Source organism: Alosa pseudoharengus, unplaced genomic scaffold (genome assembly GCF_046254945.1).
Source record: "Alosa pseudoharengus isolate Yale_2024_CS ecotype anadromous, Long Island Sound unplaced genomic scaffold, YU_APseudo_1.1 YU_APseudo_1.1_scf_14, whole genome shotgun sequence".
NCBI lineage: Eukaryota > Metazoa > Chordata > Actinopteri > Clupeiformes > Clupeidae > Alosa > Alosa pseudoharengus.
The window spans coordinates 24,005,663-24,030,653 of record NW_027468609.1 but is presented as its reverse complement, the minus strand read 5'-3'; the positions used below and the strand labels follow the sequence as shown (position 1 = coordinate 24,030,653).

At 40.8% G+C, this 24,991-nt stretch overlaps 2 protein-coding genes across 6 annotated transcripts in view; one reads left to right on the top strand and one right to left on the bottom strand.

The window, feature by feature from the left end:
* Positions 1–23: 23 nt before the first annotated feature.
* Positions 24–23,880, bottom strand: traf2b (Tnf receptor-associated factor 2b). Of its 5 annotated transcripts, none has more exons than XM_076284281.1 (11): positions 23,581–23,880; positions 19,904–20,117; positions 16,481–16,559; positions 16,173–16,271; positions 9,139–9,300; positions 8,651–8,725; positions 8,103–8,177; positions 5,717–6,202; positions 3,688–3,865; positions 3,271–3,419; positions 24–2,633 (listed from the first exon to the last, which is right to left on the bottom strand). In XM_076284281.1, exons 1-11 carry the CDS (start codon positions 23,630–23,632, stop codon positions 2,412–2,414), a joined length of 1,791 nt encoding a protein of 596 aa, XP_076140396.1. In that variant the 5' UTR covers positions 23,633–23,880; the 3' UTR covers positions 24–2,411. The 5 variants fall into 5 exon arrangements, with proteins under 5 accessions (XP_076140396.1, XP_076140397.1, XP_076140399.1 ...); XM_076284282.1 differs by lacking the exon at positions 23,581–23,880 and adding an exon at positions 23,441–23,555; XM_076284284.1 differs by lacking the exon at positions 23,581–23,880 and adding an exon at positions 19,660–19,723 and having other exon boundaries at positions 19,904–19,982.
* coq4 (coenzyme Q4 homolog (S. cerevisiae)) overlaps positions 6,942–24,991 on the top strand; it is a 28,540-nt gene continuing 10,490 nt past the window's right edge. Inside the window, exon 1 of the mRNA XM_076284289.1 lies at positions 6,942–6,987. The gene's annotated coding sequence lies outside the window, so the exon portion shown is untranslated. The remainder of the gene's footprint in view (positions 6,988–24,991) is intronic.

The following is a 24,991-nucleotide window of genomic DNA, read 5'->3' as shown; positions in this document are numbered from 1 at the left end:
AAAAATATTCTGGACCATAAACCTAGAGTTGTGAGGTGTTTATTTCAAATCTTCATTGATGCAGGTGTAAATCATGTATGATGTTATACACTTCTCATCTTTAGATGTTCACAAATTCTGAGCTGGTCTGGGTTCATTCATGGTGGGAGTGCACCGTTAGATTCTGCCATCTTTTCTCCTTCCTGTCTCCTGTATCTGGTGTTCTCATGCATTGCATTTTTGATATTGTCGATTATTGATATTGCACATATAATATCCAGTGTTTTATAACTGACATGCTATGGTTAGTCCCGCCCCTCACCCGAGGCCTGCCCGGTATGGTTAAACCTGCTAGGGGACGCAGGGTTGGATACATTCTGCCATCATTTCTCCTTCCTGTCTCCTGTATCTGGTGTTCCCATGCATTGCATATTTGATATTATTGATATTGATTCTGTTGATATCTCCATTTCTCCAAGTAGCCTTTTTTACTGGAGTCATGAGGAGTGCACATATAATATCCAGTGTTTTATAACCGACATGCTGTGGTTAGTCCTGCCCCTGACCCAAGGCCTGGCCGGTATGGTTAAACCTGCTAGGGGACGCCTACCCGGTGTAGCCCTCAGAGTCCAAGACACTCAAGCCTCTCCACCTCGCCAAGGTCACAGCATATAGAGTTCAACAGTCCCACCCACCGCTAATTCCGGAAGTAAGACTTCAATACAATTTCTCCTGTTGAGCTCTATAGAGAGGTGGCATATTCCACACCACATGCACGACACTGCAAGCTCAGGTACATGCAGATGGAAATAAACATCCCCAACAACTAAGTTTTAGATGCAATACAATAGCATAGTGAACATTCTCAAAGGCTGTGAAAATGTGTCACATCTAGAATACATCATAAAATCATGCAAACTCACTCATACATATGTTTTCAGGTTTTTCACATACTGTAGTTTTCTGTGCCTATCACTGTGCCATCCCATGCACTGCTACCCTCTATGGTGAGTATAACCCAGAACTAGGGCTACAATACAAAAATATCCGACTTTTATAAAATTGTAATGTTGGCCCCAGCCGTGGTGCAACTGGCTGGGGCACCGTACGCCGGCGACCCGGGTTCGATTCCCGCCCCGACTCTCTCCCACTCACTTCCTGTCATTCTCTACTATCCTGTCAATTAAAGGCATAAAAGGGCAAAAAAAATATACTTAAAAAAAAAATTTGTAATGTCAGACATCAGTAATACATAGTATATTATTACTAAAGACAAGCAGTACAGTACACCGTAGATTAGCCTAGTTTCATTACATTGTATAAGTACAAATGCATGATATAGCATATCAGAAATGTATATTACCTTCTAGCAATTACTGTGATAAAAATCAAGTGAAGCAAAAATTATGTGTTATTATGCAACAAATAATTCTCTTATTTGCCCCTTGATACTGTGCTTTGCATGGGTACATCATAAACCAAATACGGTATCATTGTGTAGCAATCACATGATTATGTTATTAACGATAGAAAGAAGAAATAGATAAAAGAATAAAATGCATAACAAAGTACATAAAATGAAGCTGTTTTAAATGAAGTTACCACCACTCCCCCAAAAAAAACTCACAAAATGCTGTTCACACAGTCACACAGTAAACAGTGACATAAGCCCTCAGACAGTACAGCCCCAGTATGATTAATAAAATTCCCATTATGGATTGATTCAGTGAGTAGTATCAAATGGTCACATGGTGGTTGCTATGCTATAAAAGCTTGTGACCACTCATGGGAACCACTGGCTACTCTTATGAAACAGCCCAAGCATCACTGGTTCATCAATATAGTTCAATAAATCAAACATTTTTATTCCAATTGATATAATATTATAATGTATATTTGATTATATAGGCAGCAAGTAAGTACTGAGCTACCATATACTGTAATAATATAGTATAATAATAATATTAATAATAATAATAATAATAACAATAATAATAATTATGTGGATGCACCAATCTGTGCAGATTGATACAGGGGAGTAGACAGCATATCCTGTTGTTTTGTATGCTTTATGTTATAGGATTCAAAATCAGTATTCATTTTTGTCGCTTCCATAGCAGATATAATGGGGGTGAAAGCTAATTCACTTAGCTAAGAATCTTGGTGGTGATAATTTGGTCTGCACAGAAATGATTACATCATGGCTTTGTATAGCAATATTTTTTTTCACCCATTCTAGTATTGATTGGCAGCAGCTTCGCTGCATTCAACACTATTTAATGATCTTACATAAGATGTATGTATAAACATATACACATATGTATACACAAATCCATATAAATAAGAGTCATATGTATAATAATAATAATAATAATAAGTATATATAGATATATTACATATTAAATGCCATAATATATGATGCAATTGTGTCTCTAAAGACCTGTTAGGTCTACTATGGCTTTGATGAAGATGGTGTCATCTTTCACATACGAGTTCTTGGCCGAGGCCAGCTTGGCCAGCGGGCAGAAGAGGGGACAGCCGCTGGCAATGTTCATCTCACTGATGGGCCGCTGGAAGGACGTGGAGCTGGTGTCTGGCCGGAAGGCGTCAATGATGTGCTCCCTGTTGTTCTGGTCCAGGAGCATGAGGGTCACCTGGCGGAGGAGAGGAGAGGACGAGAAGGAAGAGCAGATGGTCAGTTGAACATCAGTGAGTGGGTAGGGCATCACAATGGTTATTTTAATTTTAGTAACAATTTTAATAAATACAATTAGTTAATCACAAAGGCTGCAATTAATCGTGCAACTTGCAACTCTATCTTGTAACATATGACTTTTATAGTCATGTCAGACAGTGAAGGTCACCTAACAGAAGTGCTGTGCTTCTTATGCACTAGGCATGCACATTAATCAGAAGTGGGCCTACTTAAAGTGAAATTTGGAATACTGAACTGAAGCTTGACTTTGGTTTAATAAAATGATATTGCAAATCAAATTACAATCATAATATTTGTCAAGTAAAGGGCATTTCCAGAGGGCTGATCCATTTTCATTCCAGCAGACTGAAAAAACCTACAATGCACCCATATATGCACATGTATTATATGTTGTGTTGGTAACACAAAATACATTATTTACATAGCAAGTAAATAATGTATGATTTGTGATGGGTTTAAGGTATCATCGCGTAGTTTGTTTTTAAAGAGGAAAATCTTGTTTGTATTTTGGGTGTACTGCAGGAATATACATGCAACACAACATGACCAGTGACACAATGTAGACTTGGACAAACCTTCTGACTGAACGGCCACTTGACGAGGGCATCGTACTTGCCACGCATCACCACGAAGAACAGAGACAGGTGTGTTCCTCTACCTGTGCCGTCTCCATTCAGGTAGAGCCTCAGGCACATCTTATAGCCGTACTTACTGGAGTAGAATGCTGCACAACAAGAGAAGAAGAAGAAGAAGACGATGAAAGGAAGACCCACAATCAGTTCATAATGTCATGACAGTGGCACCATGGCAACAGAAATATGGAGTCTTCTGTAATTTCATTACATTAATTTGTAATGCCTCTCTTGGGCAAAAGAAAAGCAAAAGAAAAACAAACTCACATTTTCCATATGTTGCACAGTTGCATATGTATTAATGTATTTGCATTATGTTAAGTTGTATTTGCATTAAAGTATGTGAAACTGTTGCCTCACCTGGAGAAAACAGTGCTGGAGATCGTCCTGCAAGAGCATCTTGTCTGCGATGGCTGAAGTCTGCAATCTTCCAGACGAACACACCGTCAAACGTGCAGTACTGCAGTTCGCGAAGAGTCTGTTCTGTTTCTGACAACTTCAGGTCCCTCATGGTCAGCTGACGTTCCAGCTGACGAACCTGCACCAAAACACACACACACACACACACACACACACAGGACCACCCCAAAGCACCACAAGACACGGAGTGTATTCAAGAGTGCACACCCACACCCACGCACACACACAAACAAAGCAAACATTTTGAGTTAATCAATTGTTCAATGTAGATATCCCTCCATTCCCACCATCTATAACCTGGGCGAACCCAGACGAACCTTTAGCAAATTTGAATTTGCTGTGCAGGTCCGTGTGGCAAAGAGGCCATTCACTTCCATTTCCAATGTTCCTAAAACTCGGGCACCAATCACAACTGTTGAAGCTGGCTTAACATGATGACATCGAAGCAGTTTTTGAAAAATGCTGGTTTGTTGTTCATTGGTTTGTCCTTCATTGCTCTGATTGGTTTTAGGTCTATCCAATTGCGTGCAGAGACATTTTGATCAGCGTCCGGTAGTGATGCCCCTTGAAAATGGAAGGTGAATGAACCTTGTCCAGACCCAATCTCAGTTTCAATTGGGATAAGGTCTGGTGCTTTCCAGGATACACCATCAATCCATCGTTCAGTTTAAAATATAATCACATGTGTGCACGTTGGTCCGAACAATCTTCTCTACGCATTGGCAAATGGAGGCAAAACCACTCTTATGAAGGACAAGATCTGTCTGTTAAGTCACCAATGGAGTGAAGTGGATGTATGAAGCACAAAGGAGCAGTGGGCCTTTAGAGGCACTTCTCCTATGGATGTCAAATCACTAAACCTGTGCATCGATGAAGGAAAATTACTTTAAAGCATGTGTGAAAAACTTCAGATTTTATTTCAAATGCAGGGGATACACTGTTAGTGACGAGGCTGAATGGCTCAAAAATGGCTCAAACTTCATGACCAAATATGTCACAAGGTGAACACAGGTGTGTTGGTACTGCACAGTTGCATAGTGAGCCTTGCTCTCTGTGTCCATGGTAAGCCTACGACAACTCATTTCAGCTGAATCAGCTGAAGTTAAGAAAAAATGTCCATATCTCAGTTGACACTGAATAAAACGGCATGAGTATGTTGTTGATTCGTTCACTATGTCTAAACTACGTTTGTCAGACTGCAGTGTATCCCCAGCATTCAATCGCAAGAAATCCTTTCGCTTTTTCCATACTCATGGAAGGAAAAAAAACTCTTCCTCCTTCTCCTCCTCCTCATGTCCCACCTCTTTGTTCTTCAGCCACGGTGTTTCATGCCAATGTCGTCATCTCACCAGCAAAACGAGAGGATACGAGATGCACTTCGAGATGGAAAGAGCATACTGTCACATCTCTTAACTCAAATATGCACATTCTTCTACCCTTACAATAAAGAAACTGAATTTGAATAGCAGAGATGTGTTTGAGGGAAAAATAAAGGGAACTGCATAAACAAGTAAGTCAAGTTTCTATAAGCAGCACAGTGCAACAATTTGCCTTTTTGTTGAGCTATGCTCTTATCAGCCAAACTAGTTTTAGCATGGGCTTCAAATTTATTTTCAATGGTATATGGTCATGTGAAGCCATCCAGGACATGCACTATGCATTTTCACACCACAAAAATAAAAGAAAACCTTTCACAACATGACATGGCTGACTACATTGCCGGGAGACACAGTTAGCATGTTAAGGCTTCTGTAAGGTTCTGGGTGGCATTTGCAAGCCTTTTATGAAGCTAGATCACTAGTTTTAGACCAAAAGTTACATAGTGCTGCTTTAAACATTATAATGTCTGCAGTTATCATTCAGGACCTCACTGTAACAACTGCAAGCATAGAGATCCCTAATCGACTGACATGGCATGGTATGAACCACCCACAACCCATCCACACAAATGCATAGACAGTGACTCTACCTTGTTGTGAAGGGAGTCAATCTTTTCTTGGTCGAGTCGATGCTGGCGTGCATGGGCCTCTTGCGTCAGCGACGTTCTCTCCAGCTCTCGGTTCAGCACGCACACAATATTCTCCAGTGCGGTCACCTTCAGCTCCAGCCCCACTGTGCTCTTCCCTCCTCTCCCCAACCCTCCACTGGCCACTGACGTCCCTTCGTCTGCACCCTGGTAAAGACCCAGGCCGTTGCTACTCCTCCGTCCTTCTCGTCCACTGAGCCCGTTGCTGCAAGAGGCCTTTCCGCCGGCGATGGCGGCTGCTGCGCCTCCGACGGCCCCTTCCTCAGGCGCGCGGTACAGGCCCAGCCCACCGCAGTCCTCCTGGTACTCACCGACGCCATCACTCTGCACACTGTTCAACGACGTCAGGGCAGTCAGAGTGGTCAGGACCAGCCGCAGGTGATCCATTATGAAGGACTGCTCGTGGTCATGCTGCTTCCCATTGTCAATCTGTGGGAACCAAAGCCAGTTGAATGGGATATCAGACATGAGTATGTAAGGTTTGGATATACGCTATCCACAAATAGGCATAAAGAATTTAAGTGTTTAAGTGTTTAAGTCTTAAAGGAACCGTATGTAGGATTTTGGCCAAAACTGGTACTACAATCACTTTCAAAATACTGTAGAGCGGTGTACACCGCAGATGTGGTAACTAGAGCAGAGATGGCAACCCAGATGCCGAAACACTACTGACTTTGTGATTACTAGATAGGTGGAGGGTGGCGGATCAGGCTAAAACACAAATATGTAAACATCAACATCAGTTGAGGGCTGCAACTTCACTTTTTTAAATGACGATATCCTGGCCGGACTACTATTGTCAGTGATATAAGTATTTGAAATTAGTATGATTTCCTAATGTCTAGTGACAAATCAGGGCCATTTTATGATTAATTGAATTACATTTCTTACATACGGTTCCTTTAATATTGATCATTTTCATGATGCACTATGCATGTTTCCTCTTTCACTCAACAAACTAAATTATTATGTAAGTAAGTAAGTAATCAGTTAAAGTCATTGTTTAATTAGATTTCAAAACTGGTTGCAAAAAGTGCAACATATAGAAAACACCAGTTGAATACATGCATAGGATGTATTCAACTGGTGCATCATGTTAGCGTAACCATGATGCACAAGAGGGCACTGCTGCAAAAGCAACCTCAAGCGAATTTGAAAATGAAACTAGAGACTCATTTCAGTCCAGAACAGTGAAGAGCGAGGATCGTCATGAGGTACGTAGTCACTGTTGTACAGTCAGCTAACCACTAACTAACCAGCTAACTGTGGTAAATGTTAAGGCTGATTAAAATGTTCTGCATGCTTTGAATACTTTTTTCTACACATGGCTTCAACCTTGTTTGCGTACTAGTTTAGCCTCCAGTGCTATTTGAACTTTCCATGTAATAACAGCAACGTCTCAGTACGTTATAACTTTCTTACCACGCGGTAAGAAAAATTACCAATAGGAAAACTACCAGACCAAAGTTACAGAACAAAATACTGGGATCAAAGTGACTCACAATTCCCAGTTTTTAAATGTTATACACTTGCGTCACGCTTGTGGCAATGACTCACAAAGTACAGAAGCTCTATCGGCAATTCATGGGAGATTAATTGTTAGCTTATCATTAAAAGGGCTCTACTAAGGCAACTACAGAGAATCGCTATGAGTGGAATTGAGCCCAAAGAGAGAATCGGTTAAGTCACATTTCGAGTCTCAACCGGTCCAAGTATTTCACAAAGTACAAGTCAGAACAAGGGCATGAGGGACACGGTATGTTTCCTCAACAAATAGAAAATCAAGGTCTTATCCGTAATCTCGATAACACAAAATATTGTATGAGGGGTGTTACATCATAACCGGATGAATTCCTTTTTTGGAATGAATTCTCGTTCATTAATCACATTGAAGAGTAAGAAAAGAAAAGTACAGACTATAGAAAATAAATAACAGACTATAGACTAACTTTGCTCTTGAAACACACAACCTTGCAAATATTGTATCAGTGGGGGGAATTTAGCGGTAAATTTGTGTTCGAAGAAACGGAACTAGAACCCGAAAAAAGAACACTCTGTTCCACAATAGGATCTTTTGACATAACACACAGCTGTGGGGGAGGAAGGGGAAGCACAGACGCTCTAAATACCATTGAAACTGCCTTTGGCTCATGCATAAACTTTGGGACTTCCCTGTAATGGCTTACAGCCCATTGCATGTCTAACATAGATTAACAGACAACCTTTGACCACAGCTAAGAGTGAATCATCTTTAACAGATAGATAGGGCAGTCATTGTTAGTTGAGGACAATAGGGTTAGGTTAAAAAGTAGACCCTTTATTTACGCACCACTGCTTGGCAGCCAACTTTGTTGAACTGGCATGCCGTCTTGCTCTTGGCACACGTTTTAACATGTTCTGGAAACTGTAGAGAAAGGAAAGAGAATGTAAGGGGCCCAATCGCCATAGGTTTCACTATGACAGACATGGACAGTGAGGGAAAGTGAAAATGTATTTAGGGGCTTGATAAAGCTAAGCCCAGAGGGAATTATATCCATTCCAATAAGTGCAGCTATCCATCAAGTGTGTCATTGTGAAAACAGAAGAGAAACTCAGGTAGAGTACTCCATTTACACAGTTACAAGTATAAGCCAGTGCTATTCCTGGATATTGTTTTAGAAGGGAGAGGGTTTGTTAATAGTTAACTAACACACAAACCTACAGGAACCGGTTATCCAGCGTCTCCCTCCCTCCTTTATTTGCACAAAATAAATATGTACATGCAAATACACACACCCAATGAAGCACTGCTCTGTACACCCACATCTTTCACACACACGCACACACACACACACGTCAGCAAGGCCACATAAAAGTATGGTGAAGGCCAACACTGACCTTTTCTCGTGGGATTTTTTTCTTTCCACATTCTTTGCACTGCATGGGGTACTTTATACAGATCTCATCATGAGCCTGTGGGCGAAACATGAGAATCACAAGTTGAGAATCAGGTCTAACAAGACGTTTCACCATATTTCACTTACACCACATTCTGATTCATATCATTCCCAGAACCCCTTAGAGGCTAACTGACATGAAACCGACAAATGCTGTAGCCTGACAGATCTGACCAAACTAGCTCAGAGGCAAGTGATCTATGATGTTCCATCCATGTTGACTTCAAGCTTGGAAATTCAGTTGGCTGCCCAAGCCAGCCTTGCCCAGCTAGCTGCTCTGCAAAAGTACTCACACACTTCCTTTAATATCTCTAAGGTCATGTCCATATAAATGCCCCACTCCACACCCTGGATTGATTTATTTATTTTACAAAAAAAGAGAGGCTGTGTGTGTGTGTGTGTGTGTGTGTGTGGGGGGGGGGTAGTTACCTTTATGTCTTTAAAGTTGAAGGAAACTTTGCAGTATTTGCAGTTGAGGGTTCTGGCCTCACACTCTCTCTCGTTGTGTCGGTCTTTCTCGCTGCGTAGGATGCATTGCTGGCATGCTTCACAACTGATCCGCTCAAAGTCACACTGGCCTTCATGCTGGCCCTGGAGACAAATATGCAAAACATTTGTTTCACATTCACAATTTCACATGCATGCCATTTTGAAAAGGTAATTTCATGTGCACAAAATCATCGGGTTTCACATCTCTAGTTTTTTGTTTGTGGATTTCCCCTTAATTCTTCTTCAGTTTTAATAACAAACTGTGTCCTGATGTTGGCAGTAATTTAGAGTGGACTCAGTGGAGGTTTTCTTTTCTTTGCAAGCACAGTAGTACTGGTCATAAATTACATCTGCTTTCGGAGGCTTAGTGTTTAGGTAGAATGGTCTCATTGCAAGCAGAGGTAGGATGGTTCTCATCATAATGAAAAGGACTTCCTGGTTCCTTTTACTGGATGATTTGAAAGACCCAGGTATCTGGCTCTATTAAAAGGTACTTCTCATGAACCTAGTTTTTTTTTGGTCCACAGAGAAGCACGACCATCCCCTTTGACTGTGTAGTAAGGCTGCGCACTGAAGCAGGGAGTTTCCAAGGGATCACAGAGGGATATGATAGGAAGGTGGAGGGATATGTCCTTCCTTTTTGAATGTATTATAGTGAATGTTCTTCTAATCTTATTCACGTGATGAATTTTGCATCTTCGGTGTCTAAATGGTGAGACTCTACTCAAGTTCTGTATATTCTCTAAATAACTAGGCGGGGAACCGAAAGCAGACAAGCCTGTTTTAGCAGTTCTCTGAACCATGGCATAGAGCACACAATAGGTTTCAACTTGTCGTTATATAAATGCCGTGTATTTATTCACCTAGCACTCCTTCGTTTAACATTTCACTAGAAATGACAATACATTTGAATTATGTGGCATAAGGCATGGTCAGTGAATTTGAAAGACAATTTTAGCAGTAAGGTTTTTCCCTTTGGATGGTTAATGCAGCTGCCATGCAACCTTTTAAGTGGTTATTACAAAACCAAGGGAAGGCCTTTTATCCCCCTCAAAGTATAATTTTAGTGCCGGTTATGGGTTACCGGAATGAAGGAGCTAACTGCAGCTACTTCAGCTGCTATGTAATTGTCTATTAAAGGTATACCATGCAGTTTCAGGTATTTTTGGTGACTCTAGAGCTGTCCCTAGAGTCACAATATATTTATTATTTTTTACTTTGTCTACTTCTCATGGCTTGTTCCCACTGTACACAATGGAAATGCTTTTGTTGTGGAGGCAAATGACTAACAAGAGGTAAAAACTATCTCCAAAGAGCTATATCTACTGACAAGATAATGTTTCACGACTGTCGAGAGATGTCTTCGGGTCGGCAATTCTTGAACTTGGTTCTCTCGTTAGCAACTCGGTACAGCTATGCTGTATGGTAGGTGAACGATTCCCCTATTACAAGTTTGTTTACCATCAAATTCAGAGAGTTTATATTAAGGTAAAAAATCTTGCATAGTGTACCTAAACCAGGGTTTTCAAAACTGTGGTACGTGTACCACCGGTGGTACGCAAGCTTCCACTAGGGGGTACGCAAGATGAAAAGGGCAATGTCAGAAAATGTCTTACCATATGTAAGATTGTGGCCAAAACTGGTACTGCATCACTTTCAAAATACTGAAGAGCGGTGTATCCCCCCCCCCCCCCCCCCCCGACTCGAGGTTGCCAACCCTGATGGCGAAACACTACTGACTTCGTGATTAGTAGATAGGTGGAGGGTGGCGCATCAGGCCAAAACACAACATGACATGACAAAACACAACATCATCAGTTGAGGGCTGCAACTTCACTTTTTAAATGACAATATCCTGGCCGGACTACTGTTGTCAGTGAAGTATTTGAAATGAACATGATTTCTTAATGTCTAGTGACATAGCAGGGCCATTTTATGATTAATTGAAATATTTTTCTTACATATGGTTCCTTTAAATCTTTAGCCTATGTTCTCTTTGTTCTTTGGGTTTCATAATGTTGTTCTCCACACTGTTTTTTTAGTGTGAGAGCCCATAGGCCTGTTGCACATTTTGATTTTGTTATTTGTCATCATGTAGGCTAATTAAACATGATGCCTTGAATGCGTCAATAGAATGTGTTATGAGTAGTCTTACGGTGCTTATTTGTTGGTTGACAGTGAACAGGCCAGGCCTAGTTGTAGTTTTCTTCGCAAACCTCTTATTAGAGTTTATCCACCTCTCAAAAGAGTTTATTCACCAATTGCAACTTTTAACATTCGAAAATCAACCTGTATTATCCACATTCACAATATGTACGCTCATCAACACTCTAGGAACCATTTAATACCACTGGTATTATTATAAATATTGGACAATAACCTCCACCATCATTAAACATGTTCTGAATGCCTTTTTTGAAAATCTGTTACTGCATGGCACATTTAAGCAATATAGCACGAGTGAGAGTGGGGTTGGTCATGGACATTCCCACGGGTGTTGTTCGGCCGTAGCCACGAGGCCGGAGGCCGAGTGGCGCAGGCAACAACAGCCGTGGGAATACACACGTAACGTTAGTCACTTTGTCTATCGCAAAAAGACGCTTCCGGCTGCTTTTTGGAACAAGAACGCTGGCAGATTTTTTTTTTTTTCAAACTGAAAAAGCGGTCTGCATAACTTCTTTTGTCAGAAAAAGACGCTAAGTCTGAACGTACCCTTATTGTTTAAACATGTTAATTTCGACATCGTTCTTATGGATCAAAAATAGTTCCCTTTTCGTCTTGGTTGCTAGGTAACCAACATTCCAGATCCTCGTTACGGGTCTTTGTGGTTTACGTGTCTTCTTGAAAGAAATGTTGAAAGTCGGGCTGAAATCACATTCATATCTAGCTTTGCTGCATGCATGTTACAAGGACACTGGGCCATGTCATGTAAGGGACATGGTACTGCAAAAAAAACGGAAACATAGCCTACATTGCAGAACCACTCAACTTTATCAATTTATGGTGAATAAATGTTACACTACACTACTGTGCACAGCCCCATATGTTTTTCTGACACGATGCTAGCACGTTAGCAGCGGTTAGCTAACTATGCTAACGTTAGTTATCTACAAGTCTCCTCCAAGTGACAATCATATTATGGCAATGCTGAAAAACAATTAGGATCCTTGTTTATCTTACTTACATTGAGTTGACTGTGTGGCTTAATCCGATGTGGTGAAGCACTGTTTCGTTATGGTTTGCTAAAGAGTAACACATTGCTTAAAATAGTGGAGAGCTGGGATGAGAACATTGTGTCAAATCTTCGCATTGTATCGCGGAGTTATTTATTATTAGCTGTGCAAAGTCTGAGTTGAAATGTCCAGGGATATTCCAACTCATGGAACGTCTCTCGGCCAATCAGAAACAAATAAATAGCTCCATAGAACCTAATTGTTGTATAAAAAAATACAATGCATTTCAGTGCAGTAAATGCGCTATACTAAAACAACCTTGTATTGAATTGATGAATGAACAAATGACTAAATGAAGGTTACTGCTTTGTTTTGTACTGTACCACTCGTTCCCTTGACTGTGAAAACATAGGGTTTAAAAACTTGGCATGGTCTGCCAGTTTCTTCCACTGAAGATGTCAGAATCAATCTTGCATGAAGGAATGTTTTTAGCAATCTGCATACAAATGCATAGGACTCTTCGATGTTAAGTCTGTGTATTCCATGAATAAACTTAATTGCAGTCCCTTTGCGCAACCTAATTCTTTTTTTATGCAATGTGCATTTCACAATCACATGTTTGTGTAAAGGTTCAGGAATACAGCAATGGATGTCATTCATGAACTTTGTTTGCTCTGTTCTTTAGTAGCCTGGTATACTAAACCTATCAATGACTATAGCTGTAATATAACCCTTGAGCTTCACTGCTTTGATAAAGTTCAAACTGAGCCACTGAATGGGTTTATGTTCCCTCCCTTGAGCTTGTGAGTTTCCATTTGCTTATCTGGGTAGATAGTTAAGTGGGCAGGGAATGTTCTAGATCAAAATGTCTGGCGCCAAGTCTTTTAATGACTAGGCAAGTTTAAACGGTCACAGAGAACCGTCAAACAACCGCACTGTTAAAAATTTACACAGTTTGAACCTTTTTAAGTGTGCACACTAGAAACAGCATGAGGCCGTGGTTGGTTGAATCCTGCTGAGAATGGCAGTTAAAAGATTGCATGATCAGCCGGTCGGACCAACCTGACCTTGTGGTATACCGTTTTTGCTTTCGGAGTGGAAGTATTCTCTTTAGTTTACATTTTTTTCCTCTGGTTAGAGGAAGGATACGGAAAGCCATTTCCTGTTTTTGCATGCATTGTTTCTGCTCACAGCCTACTGAAACAGCAGAACCCTGAGCTCTGAGCAAATTCAAACCATAACAACTCTGTTTACTTCCTTGCTACATCTCTGTGTGTGTGTGTGTGTGTGTGTTTCGGCGGACTTTTAGGGGATTTCCAAACCCAACGACTCAACTGTGTAATTTGATCTTTCACATTCAATCCTCCTCTTCTTTCCCTCCCCCTTCCTCCCTCTTCATTCCCTTTGCCTCTCCCAACACACTCTAATGTAGGCTGATTGACTCATGCACTTTTATGATTAAACACTCTAGGTCTCACACCACAGGCCTACACAGGAAATAACAGGGAGGTTTTGTATGGTGTGTGGCATGCAACTGAATGCTTCACTGTGAAACATAAATGACTGTATATAGCAGGTATGGTCAGCCCACTCCCTGTAGCTACATGAGCCATGCACAAAAACTACAAACCACATTCCAGAAAACCAGTATCCACGTAACCGATCAACTGTTTGCCTCACCCCTAGACATGTTGAGGCACAAAAAAAAGTCAAACTTGGTGGGAAATATTTCATTTGTAGTGGGTGATAGATGGGGTGGTGAACACACACAGCTTGTAACATAGCTTTACAAGCAGTAGCAGGACTTTTGGCAGGACATTCTGAAGCCGGTCTTTTACACCTCTGCTCTCTTAAAGTATAGATAATAGAATAGCCTAGCTCCGTATCTCACGGTTCCAGCAGCTTGACAAACTAGCTGCAGCCAAATTAGCAATGTTCAAAAGACTGTCTTTTCCTGCCACCTTTAGGAATGGACCTAGGCTAATATAATTTGTTTTTATTTTATTTTATTTTATATATTTATATTGTATTTATCCTTTATTGAACCAGAGTAGTCACATTGAGACAGAAGTCTTTTTTTTTCAAGTGAGCCCTAACCAAGAAAGGCAGCACCTATGCACAATGAACAAATTTCAATCATTCAATCGTATACTTGTCATATCAAGAAGGATAAATGGATACTTTATGATCTGACCTCTCACATGTTCTAAGAAAACAGAAGTGTCTATGATTCAACTGTATTCTGTAATCTGAGATGGAAATTTCTACATGGTAACTTTTTCACATCTGTTCTCGTAACGCCTCTGGCTCTGCTTAACTGCATGCTTGGGTGTTCACAACAAACATTTCGTGGGTGGGTTATGTGAGTGCATGCACATGAACGAAACTGGTAGGAAGGTCACAGTCGGTATTCATAAAGCAGTAAGATTAAAAGTTACATACTCAAAGTGAAAACGGTCTAGCTTATCTATACATTAAGATAGCACAGTGTTTCTCAAAGTGTGGTCCGGGGACCACTGGTGGTCCGCAAGCTATCCCAAGTGGTCCGTGAGCAGACGTGGTAAAATATAATATAGATGAGTTGTTTGCAATATTGAACCAACTTGAACTAATGTAAGCTACTCCGGTTGAAATCATATGAATCCTCTGAGGAAAGGTGCAGTGACAATTAGCAAGGTGGTTCAGTCAGTAGGCCTATTGTGTAATATACAGTTGAAGTAGGTCTACTTTTTTTTTTTTAGTTAGGTGGTCCGTGAGTTTTTTTAAATTGGTTAAGTGGTCCTTGGTCTGAAAAAGTTTGAGAAACACTGAGATAGCAGAGGTGTAAAAGTGCGGCTTCAGAATGTCCTGCCAAAAATCTCCTGCCTACTCTCTTTCGGACGTTTGGTTCTAATGCTAATTAGTGCTAATAGCTAAGTGCTATCTACTACAGGATTCGGAAGTGGACTTTTTCCACGACACTTGTTTTGAGGAAAAAAAAGTTTTTATTCGTGATTTAACGGAAAAGTACTAAACTACCTAAAATCCTAACATGTAAAAGCCAGTAAAAGCAGAGCCTTTGATTGGTAGAGATCGCTGTGGCCATGGAAAGGTTTACGCCACTGTTACCGCACCTGTCGTCTCGGTACTCGCTGGAATCAAGATGGATACCAAGGCTGTCAAAACTGATGTGTGGCCGTCCGATAAAAACTGTTTTTTTTATTTACTAAATGGAAATGGTAAGAAGTTCTTAGAAGGAATCTTCTTGTGTGAGATTAAAATCTTAGCATGTTAAACTATCGTTAGGCTGCAAATGTTCGTAATGTGTAAGTTTGAAAAAGCTCATAGGATGAGTAGTTCCTTCACAACCTGCATTGTGTTGAACCCGCGCGGTTCAGCCCTGCACACGCCCGGACTCGAACCTGCGAAACAGCAGCCACTCAGATCGGGAGTCGAGCATGCTGACATTCGAGCTAAAAGCCCAGGCTACTAGCTTTTATGACAGCAGCACTCTTGAGGCGTCGGGAGTGAGGTTTACCAACGTTCCACCCGCACAGCTAAGCTAGTTGGCATCCGTTACATTTAGCTCAGTTAGCTCATTTTAAACAACTTTCCAGCAGTTCTGAAGATCAGGTGATCCAAAGCTGTGATCATGCTTAACATGCATTATGTGCTTAAGGAAGTTGGACAAAAAATCCCAAGGCTGTGAGGCTGGCCAATATGACAACTGAACACAAACGCTCATCTGACACAAGGACACCATTGCAATCTCTGGATGCACACAAATCATGACAAAGCATTGTATGTGAGAATGATCTTCACCTCAAACTCTTTCATGGTCCCAGCCCATGTGCAGTCTTCATTTGGGCACTTTGCTGGAAGACCATCAATCTCTCGGCGCGCCGCATTGTCTGGAAACGCCTGCAGACAAAGGAATGGTGTTATTATCTTAAAGGTATGATTACAGTAAATAAAACTTATCTGTGTTCTGAGTCTAAGAAACTGTACAGCAGAAAATCCCCCACCCCCACATAGGATTTTGTGCTGAGGGGTAGAGAAATCTCATTATCGGAGACATCTACCATCTACAGCAAGATGTTCTTGCTGTTACGGCTAAAATAAAAACTTACTTCTTTTCCATTCAGCATGGACTGAGACTCTTCAAATATACCCTCCACACGACATGCTTCACAGGGTTTAGGGCCGGAGCTGCATAAAAACATATAGTCATGTATGGTGTCGCTGTTTTAAAGCCTTCCAGTTAGGAGCAGCAAAGATGGCCAACCAAATTAATGTAAACTACATTTCTCTTGGCCAGATATATTATGCTTGAACTAGTCAACTAACAATTTTTAGGTGTGATTTAATGGAAAAATAAGCTTTGTAAAAAAAACTAATGATAATATGGCCCATTAATTTGAAGACATCAGTTTGCAAATTAACACATGCCAAAAAAGCCCAAACGACAAAAAACACCCTAAAATAATTCCACAATTTTGCAACACAGAAGGAAAAGTACTACAATTTGCAGTACAGAAATTCCAAGAGTTGAAAATAGTTGTAATGAGGAAGCTTCACTGAAATATAGAGGAAATGTGTCAACATTACAAGAACAAACACAACCATTTACAAGAACATTTACAACCCCATTTCTAAAAAAGAATGACGTTCAGTGGTACACCTGCGTGCTAGAATGGTGCATACCTCTGCCAAGCTGTTTGGATCTTTAAAAGGTACACTATGCAAGATTTTCATCTTTACAAAGCCAATTTGATGGTAATGAACCTGCAATAGGCGAATCATTCACCAGCATAGCTATACCGCATCGATGTAACAAATCACTACTGAGAAAACCAGCCATGCAACTTCAGGAACGGCTGCCCGACAAATCTCGTGAGAATCGTGAAACATTACCTTGTCACTATATAGCTCTGTGTTTTTGCCTGTTGTTAATCCTTCACCTCCACAACAAAAGCATTTCCATTGTGTACAGGGGGGATAAGTCACAATAAGTTTGCTATTTACAACAGCATAGTAAAATATATATTACGACTCTAGAGGGAGCTCTACAGTCACCAAAAATACCTAAACCTGCATAGTGTACCTTTAACAGATCCTCCACCAAGGAGGTAATGTTTTCACATCTGTCCATTTTTGGTTGGTTTGTTAGCAAGATTATGCAAAGCCTACAGTCCCAATTCTTAAGAAACTTAGTGGAAAAGTGTAGCATGGCCCAAAGAAGAACCCATTACATTTTAGAAAAGTAAATTTGTACATGTACTCCAGGAACCCGGTATATGGCAATGTTGGTGTAAGTAAAAGTCTCAGTAAGCCTGCGAGTCTGAATCAGTTCAAAATATAACAGGTTCTTCCTTCACCCATGCTTCAGTGAGCTGTGTGGATGCTACCGTTTACATCACCATCGAACTGTTATGCATATGTAATAGGCATCATGAGATTAACTCATGGGCTCAGCAATACTCATTATCATTCAACATTTACAGCTGCATTCACAGGGCCAACTCTTTGATACAAACAGGGCTTAGTCCACATCTGAAGAATGCAAATATAGTTTTCCTTAGACCACAAGGAAGACAGCCCATTCAAGCTTTTATCAGATTGGCAACTATCCAAACGCCAGTGTCACGGACTGCGAAACCACCGGTATGAGTCATTCTGCACCACACCAGCAAGCTAAGGGTTGTGCAAAAACACTCCTGATACAACGATTTGAAGAAAATAAATAAAGGGTCTACCACTGGGAACCAACACAAGGTGGCACATGGTCATAAGGGATAGCTTTTCTGAGAAGCCTTGTCCCTCAACCAGATCTTATCATCTTGACAGTTTCTATCTCCCATACCAGTTCTCATTTTCCTAGGAGATCAGAGACTACAGCATTGGTGAAGGCTATGGTGTGATATGCCATCCCCTGGAACTCACTACTTGGGCACAGTCAGCCGGAAAGTCCGATTGCAGATTGAACAGCCGGTACGGTACCGAAATCTTCCTACCTGTTGATGGTGGCTGTATGCTACCTCACATTTTCACTTGGGCTTCAGCACAACACTTTTTATGAATCTCTGAATGGTTGAGCCAGAAAAAAATAAAAAAAATTAACCACTATCAGTTTTGACGGATTGAAACGATAATCGTATTCTCATTGAATGCATAATTCGTATTGCATTTTGGACATCTATTATGGCACTTACACATTTGATCCAGCTGGTGGTGCTATATGCAATTTCACATTTTCTAGGGGTGTTTGAAAGGTTCTGTATGCCTTTTAGAAAGCTAGGTCGCTAGTTTTGGACTCCGTAGTACTGCTTTAACACTGGTAGTGCTGCTTTAACACTGGTATGATCATTTCTGAGCACCTAAAGTCCTAAAATGCCCTCGACCAAAAGCTACCTGGACCTCGGAAAACATGGCTACAACCAAGAAACCAAAATCGTGAGCTAGAATACGAATATGTGGACACGAAACACCACCTTCTGAAGCTGCCCTTTCTTTTGTCATTCCCAGTAAGTATACAAGACCAAATGATGGTGAGGGGATGCTCTCCACACATAGTATACGCTAATCAAATAATTTAACTTCTAAACCCACTAAATACCACTCTCTTCCTGGTCTGAAATATCGATTTATAGGCAAAAACCTATAGGAGCCTGAATTTAAATGCTCATTTAAAAGAAAAGTAGTCAGACGGATTTAGAGGGTTTTGCATCTCAACTCTTCAAATGTACTCATCAACTGATCCTTCCAGAAAGACTTAAAAACAATTTTACACAACAATTTCTCTATTTTTTGTATTTCTATGCAACAGAACTTCCTCATACTTTAAATACACCCTGGGTCTTGATTAGGATAAGTGAGCGTGAAGGGCAGGTGAGGGGTTCAACCTTACATTTCACATCTGCCAAGATTTCCATCTGACTTCTGATACAGTGCAGGATTTAAATAATGCATTATATACTTTATTAACAAAGCAAAACAATTATCTAGTGTTTCAAAGCAAGGCCTTGCTCGGTTATAGGGTAACTACCCTTGAACCAGTCCAATGACTGAAGTAAGTTGTATACACAGTTGATAGCTTACTTGTTACAATTAGGAAAATTCTTGCGTGGTTATAGGGTAACTACACTTGAACCAGTCCATTGACTGAAGTAAGTTGCATACAGAGTTAATAGCTTACTTGTTACAATTAGGAAAATTCTTTAAGGATAAAACTAAGAAAAAGTTGATTAGGTCACCCATCTATTTAGCCAAATGGAAATGTAAGTGTGCAACTGTGGCGTAGCACACTCACCAGAGAAATATATCCTGGCCAGTATCCTACTGAGGAGATCAAAAGACGAAGCCATCACATAGTGCTGCATCAAAGTAAGTGAAAGGGTGGTAGTGAAGTGACTGAGCAACAAATGAAGCCAGCTACATGAACAGGATCAGTGGAGCAACTTCCAGCAAGCCCAGTGATTGTGGGATAACTCAGGTAGTTAGAAGGAAGGGAAAGGGTTGGGCAGACTGAGGAGTTGGGCAACATCCTTGGGTACCTGGTGAGCTGATTGAAGCAAAATACACAGTAACGATGGCCGCATTGTGCTTGAACTGGCTTTCTTAGGATGTTGTTACAATGCTGGCACTGGTACTTTTTCTCCATGTGTCCAGTGAGAACGGACCGACTGATCCCCGGCAACGAGGAGTCCAGCGAGGAGGGCAAAGAACTCCGTGCCATCATCATCCATGCATCCAGTGCTACAGAGGACCCTGCAAATGAAACAGACAAACAGAATGTGTTACTTATGTACTTATGTGTGTACATAAATACACAGCACATTGTCTCATGAGGAAGCTTCTCCAACACACATATTGCACACTGCCCTCTCCCCACATACACAGCACACTATCCCATCTCCCCTGTCATCCCCCCAACACACACACCAAGATCCCTGGCAGTTGGGTTAGCCCCTTGAGCCGTGGATCTGCCCAAGGTTTCTTCCTTGGTAAGGGAGTTTTTCCTTGCCCCTGTTGCTCTTGGGTGCTCCTTGTTGGTGCCCCCTCCCCCACCTTTCTTAAGCAGCCCTTGCCACTTAATCTACTAAACCCCTATTCTACTGCACCTTTTACCCCCCCCCCCCCCATAAATGCACAAATAGGCTGACACCAGACATAATTTCACTGCATTTCCTACTTCCAGTAACTATCCGCATTTGACAATAAACTTCCTTGTATCCTTGTATTGTAAATATTGAAAATATTGTAAACAATGTAGCCTAATTGGCTAGCTCATCACAGTCAAGGGGGTAAGCGAACATTCGGAAACTGTCACTTTAACAGCGAGTAACTTTACATCTGAAGCGTTGTAAACCTTTAAAGGGACACTAGGCAACGTTTTTGTGTTAATTAATCATCTTCGTAAGTCGGTATATGGTTAAATGACTCATTACAGGGCGAATGAAGACTCTCTCGCCCGCCCCTACTGCCTGTAGGAAGAATATCCCGCTTGCAAGTTCGGTGTATCGTACCCGCCGACCTTAGGTCTCACAAAGTCTCAGACATCGCGAAAAGCAGGATCAGTTTACATCCTGCATCCCCAGCAGAGAGGCAGGCTAACGAAATGCTAGCGATTGTTGCAAACCTGTGTATAATGGCAGAGCCGGCGAAGAAGCAGCGAAAACCCTCTTTAGAGTGTTGATTTTAACTCTGCCACAGATAACATTATGGTCCCAGTCCACAGAGTGTCATTTCAACACTGCTCCCAGAGTAACATTTTCAGAGTTACATTAACTCCCAAGAGAGTAAAATATTTACTCTGTTTAACACTATAGTAAGTTAATGAAAATTAACTCTAGGGGCAAAACAACTCTTTGCAGTGTAAATTTCATATTACTCTTAATAGTGCACGGGGCAAGGAGAGGCAGTGTAAGGTAGGCCTTCACTCTTTGTCTTTGGTAAAGTTGCACATAATGTTAGCTCTACAATCAAAGAGCTATGAAGTTCTTATTTATTTATTTATTTATGTTTGGACAACATAGTTGCATGGCGATTAATTTTTTTCTCAACCGGTTGTAATCTTCACATGTGTGTATCGATTTTTAGCCAATTCACGGTGTATCGTTACATCCATACTAATCTCTTTTAGACAAACAATGCGTCTTTTCTCCCCATGAATATTATGCAATCTCTACATAAAAATGCCTTGGGTATAGGCTACCTGTTGGGTGTTGCACCTACTGTAGTGAATGAGCATCCTACTGTACTTAACCTTTACAAACTGATATAATAATGTAAATAAAAATAAATGAAGTTGTAGCCTAAATAATAAGTAAATAACAAGTAAGTTATAAAGGTAAATAAAACAATGCATTCAGCATTCATGCTATATACATTTACACATTATTCCAATTGCAGTTTTTAATATATTTACAGGCATTGCAGATACATTTACACTTATATTTGTTCATTTGGCAGATGCTTTTATCCAAATTGACTTACAGCAATAGAATAACATATAATATAGTGCAGAGGAGACCTAGCTAGGAATTACCACTGTATCTGTCAATACTAGTACTAGAGGATAGGAGTGTCTACATTATAAGTATACTAGTCAAAGTGTGATAGGAGGAGAAAGTGATAGAAGGAGGAGGTAGGTGGATGGGGCCAGGGTAGGCTTCAGCATCTGTGTCAACCAATGCTACTTATGCTTAAGTTTGTGTGCTAATGTTCCAGACAGCATTTTTCAAGGCTGTGGTGAGTGTCAATCGGCAATTTGCACATATTACTGTGAGTGACACTGTATCATCCAAAAAAAAAACCTGCAACAAAAAGGTCCAGCAGAGGTTTGTAATTATACAAATTTAGTGAAGTGCTGAAGTAGAAAAAGTTGCATTATCTTATGGGTAGCTTGCTACATTACGTCTGATGAAGGGCTTGAGTTGGCCCGAAACGTCACGGTAAATAAATAACTTGGGAGCATATACTGGTGTTGCGGACTTTTTTCCCCTCTCTCTCATAGCTTGCTACATTACTCTCCCTCAGGAACAAAGGCTAATTTATTTAGTTTTGCCTAATTAATACAAATTACAAAACCAATTGAACTTTACATATATTAAGTTACAAAACCAATTGAACATAGGCCTAGTTATTTTGGTGTTTCTCCATCATGGAATACCAGTTGGAGCAAACTTGATTAGCTTCTAAAGAATGATAAATTATAATAGGTAGCCTATAGGCTGTTTATGTTTCCTGAGGTTCTTTTTAAATGGTTTTTACAGGTTTAGCTTAATACACTTTGTGACTTGCAACAATCTGCACTCAATTTACAAGTAGTAATGGACCAAATTGCATTCAAGTTTACGAAGAGAATGTGCACACAGGAGAGCAATATTTCACTCACACAAAGCCTCAGGTCTGTATCTAATGCCAGAGATAAAAATGCTATGTTGAACACCCTAGGGTTGATCAGATATACAGGAACACACCAACATTTTGGGAAATTAGCTTATTTGCCCTCTCCCCGAGTTAGATAAGTTAAGTTAGATAAGATGATAATACATGTCATAACATGTAAATGAGAAAATGTTGGGAGTTCTTTTTGCAAGTTTGGGTGCTATAGGCTAGTTGAAACTGCCCACCTCAATAACTATGCTAAGATATGCTAACGGTGGGTGCTTCAGACTTGCTGTATGTAGAGTTACTGCTCGTACAGACACGAAAATGGTAGGCTATGGATCATAATATCTAACTCTAGGGGAGACAGTGAATAAGCTAATTTAAAGTCCAACATGTTTTCACATTGATCACAATGCTATATCCAAGTGAATATTCAAGTGTTAACTACACTGAGTTCCCTGCCATTTTTTATAGCCGACAAGCGGCTGTAAAAGACGTGGCAAAAAGTTGCTCAATTCAGAATATGAACGTTGCGTAATAGTAGGCTACCATATTTGCTGCTAGGCAACTAGGCTATCCAATACAACCAGCACTGTCAGATAGCTGCTCACAAACAAGTGATTTTTAAAAAGGTAAATAATTAGTCACTTCAATTCGTTTTAAGATGCAGGGATTAGGATATATCAGAAAATGACTACCAATCTTAACAGTCAGGTCCTCAAAAATCCAGTTTGTTATTGGTTTAAAGCGTGGACAAACAGCCAAATTGCGACTGTCCAGCCAGCACTGAACATGTCCTACTGTACGCGTAAATACGAAGACTTAGAGCTACACTTACCGAATGTTGCACAGACTCCCAAGCTTATATTGCTTGCAAAGTACGTCAACATATGTAGTAGCCCTGGAGCCACTCCCCGTTTCGTAACAGCCCTTATGCACTGCTAAGGTTATTAGTAGGTCGTCTACATGCTTTTTTACGTTAAGAGAATAGCAATGGAGAATATATTATTTTCGCTTTCTATTCAAAGGCATATGCTAGGGATTCTCGCTAAACAGAAAGCTTCGTTTAGTGAGTGAGTAAGGGGTGAGGTGAAATAATCGGACTAAAACCAGCTAATGTAGCCTATACTTGAGTACTGTACGTAGGTTTCATGCTTCGTCGGGTTGCCAGATTGGGCGGTTTTGCAATCTATTTTGCGGGCAAAAATGGGTTTGGGCGGGTGTATAAAAATTGGGCTGGTTTCGGATCAGTTCGGCGGGTTTTTGTAGCCGAAACACATAGGCACTTCAGACCCTTCTTCCAGCGACCCTCAGCAGGCAGCAGTCTCTCACTCACTCACTCACTCACACACCCTCTGGCTGACGTGCCCCCTAAACTCACAACAGACACTCTCAGCTCACGTCACCTTATGTATCGAAACATGCATTCTAGCTATAAATGGCATAGTGCATGGTATTTCCATAACCGCGAGATATGCGCTTCACAATGACGGCAATTAGTTGTTAGATATTCATAGCAGACAGTAAAGCCCAGCAGTAATTTATCTAAAATAACACATATTAAGTACCATTCATGATGTTGTCAAATATTTAAGTTGTGGGAAGTTTAAGCTGTATGTTTATTTCGTCCCCCATGTCGTTTCATTTATCCCGGCCAGGACGAATGAAACAAAACGCACGTTCGATTTCTCCTTAAATAACTCCTGAATGGTTTTGTTCAGACCTGAAAATGCAACTGTATTTGACAGAGGACAGATGTAGGTTGCTTGTGACAAAATATTAGCTTTCAGTGTTTTACGATGTCTTTGTAAATTACGTTTAATTAAAAAGTGTTTCAGTCTGGTTCTCCCCTACTGCGGCGCAGACCGCCCTTCAAACACACAGCTCGCGGGGTTTTCAAATTTAGCTAGCTGACTGACAATATCAATATGCCAAAGTGGGCAAAGATCATTTTCTCATTACAGTCAATCTCTTCATGAGGGTGCACACTGCTGAAAGATTACCTACGAGACAGGATGGACTTTCCCTTCTTTCAGGGTTGATGGATGTGCGCACAGGTCTTGCGCGAATGCTTGACATAGGACTACGGCCCACGTTCCGTCTAGCCCGACAGTTGTTGAGGAAGTTTGACAAAGCCTACTAGAACTTTTTTGTGTAGAGATGGCCCGCCATGCATGAACGTTCTGCTTCTGCATGAGCGCACTGACACCCCTGTTCGTTCAACTCGACTTTCATGAAAACTCTAGGTT

Coding starts and splice junctions, on each gene's coding strand:
- traf2b (XM_076284279.1), bottom strand. CDS start 20,187: ATGTGCTGTGTATTTATGTACACACATAAGTACATAAGTAACACATTC. Junction 6,203..8,102: donor AAGTTGGCTGCCAAGCAGTG/GTGCGTAAATAA, acceptor TGGTTCCCACAG/ATTGACAATGGGAAGCAGCA. Junction 2,634..3,270: donor AGTGGCCGTTCAGTCAGAAG/GTTTGTCCAAGT, acceptor CTCCTCCGCCAG/GTGACCCTCATGCTCCTGGA.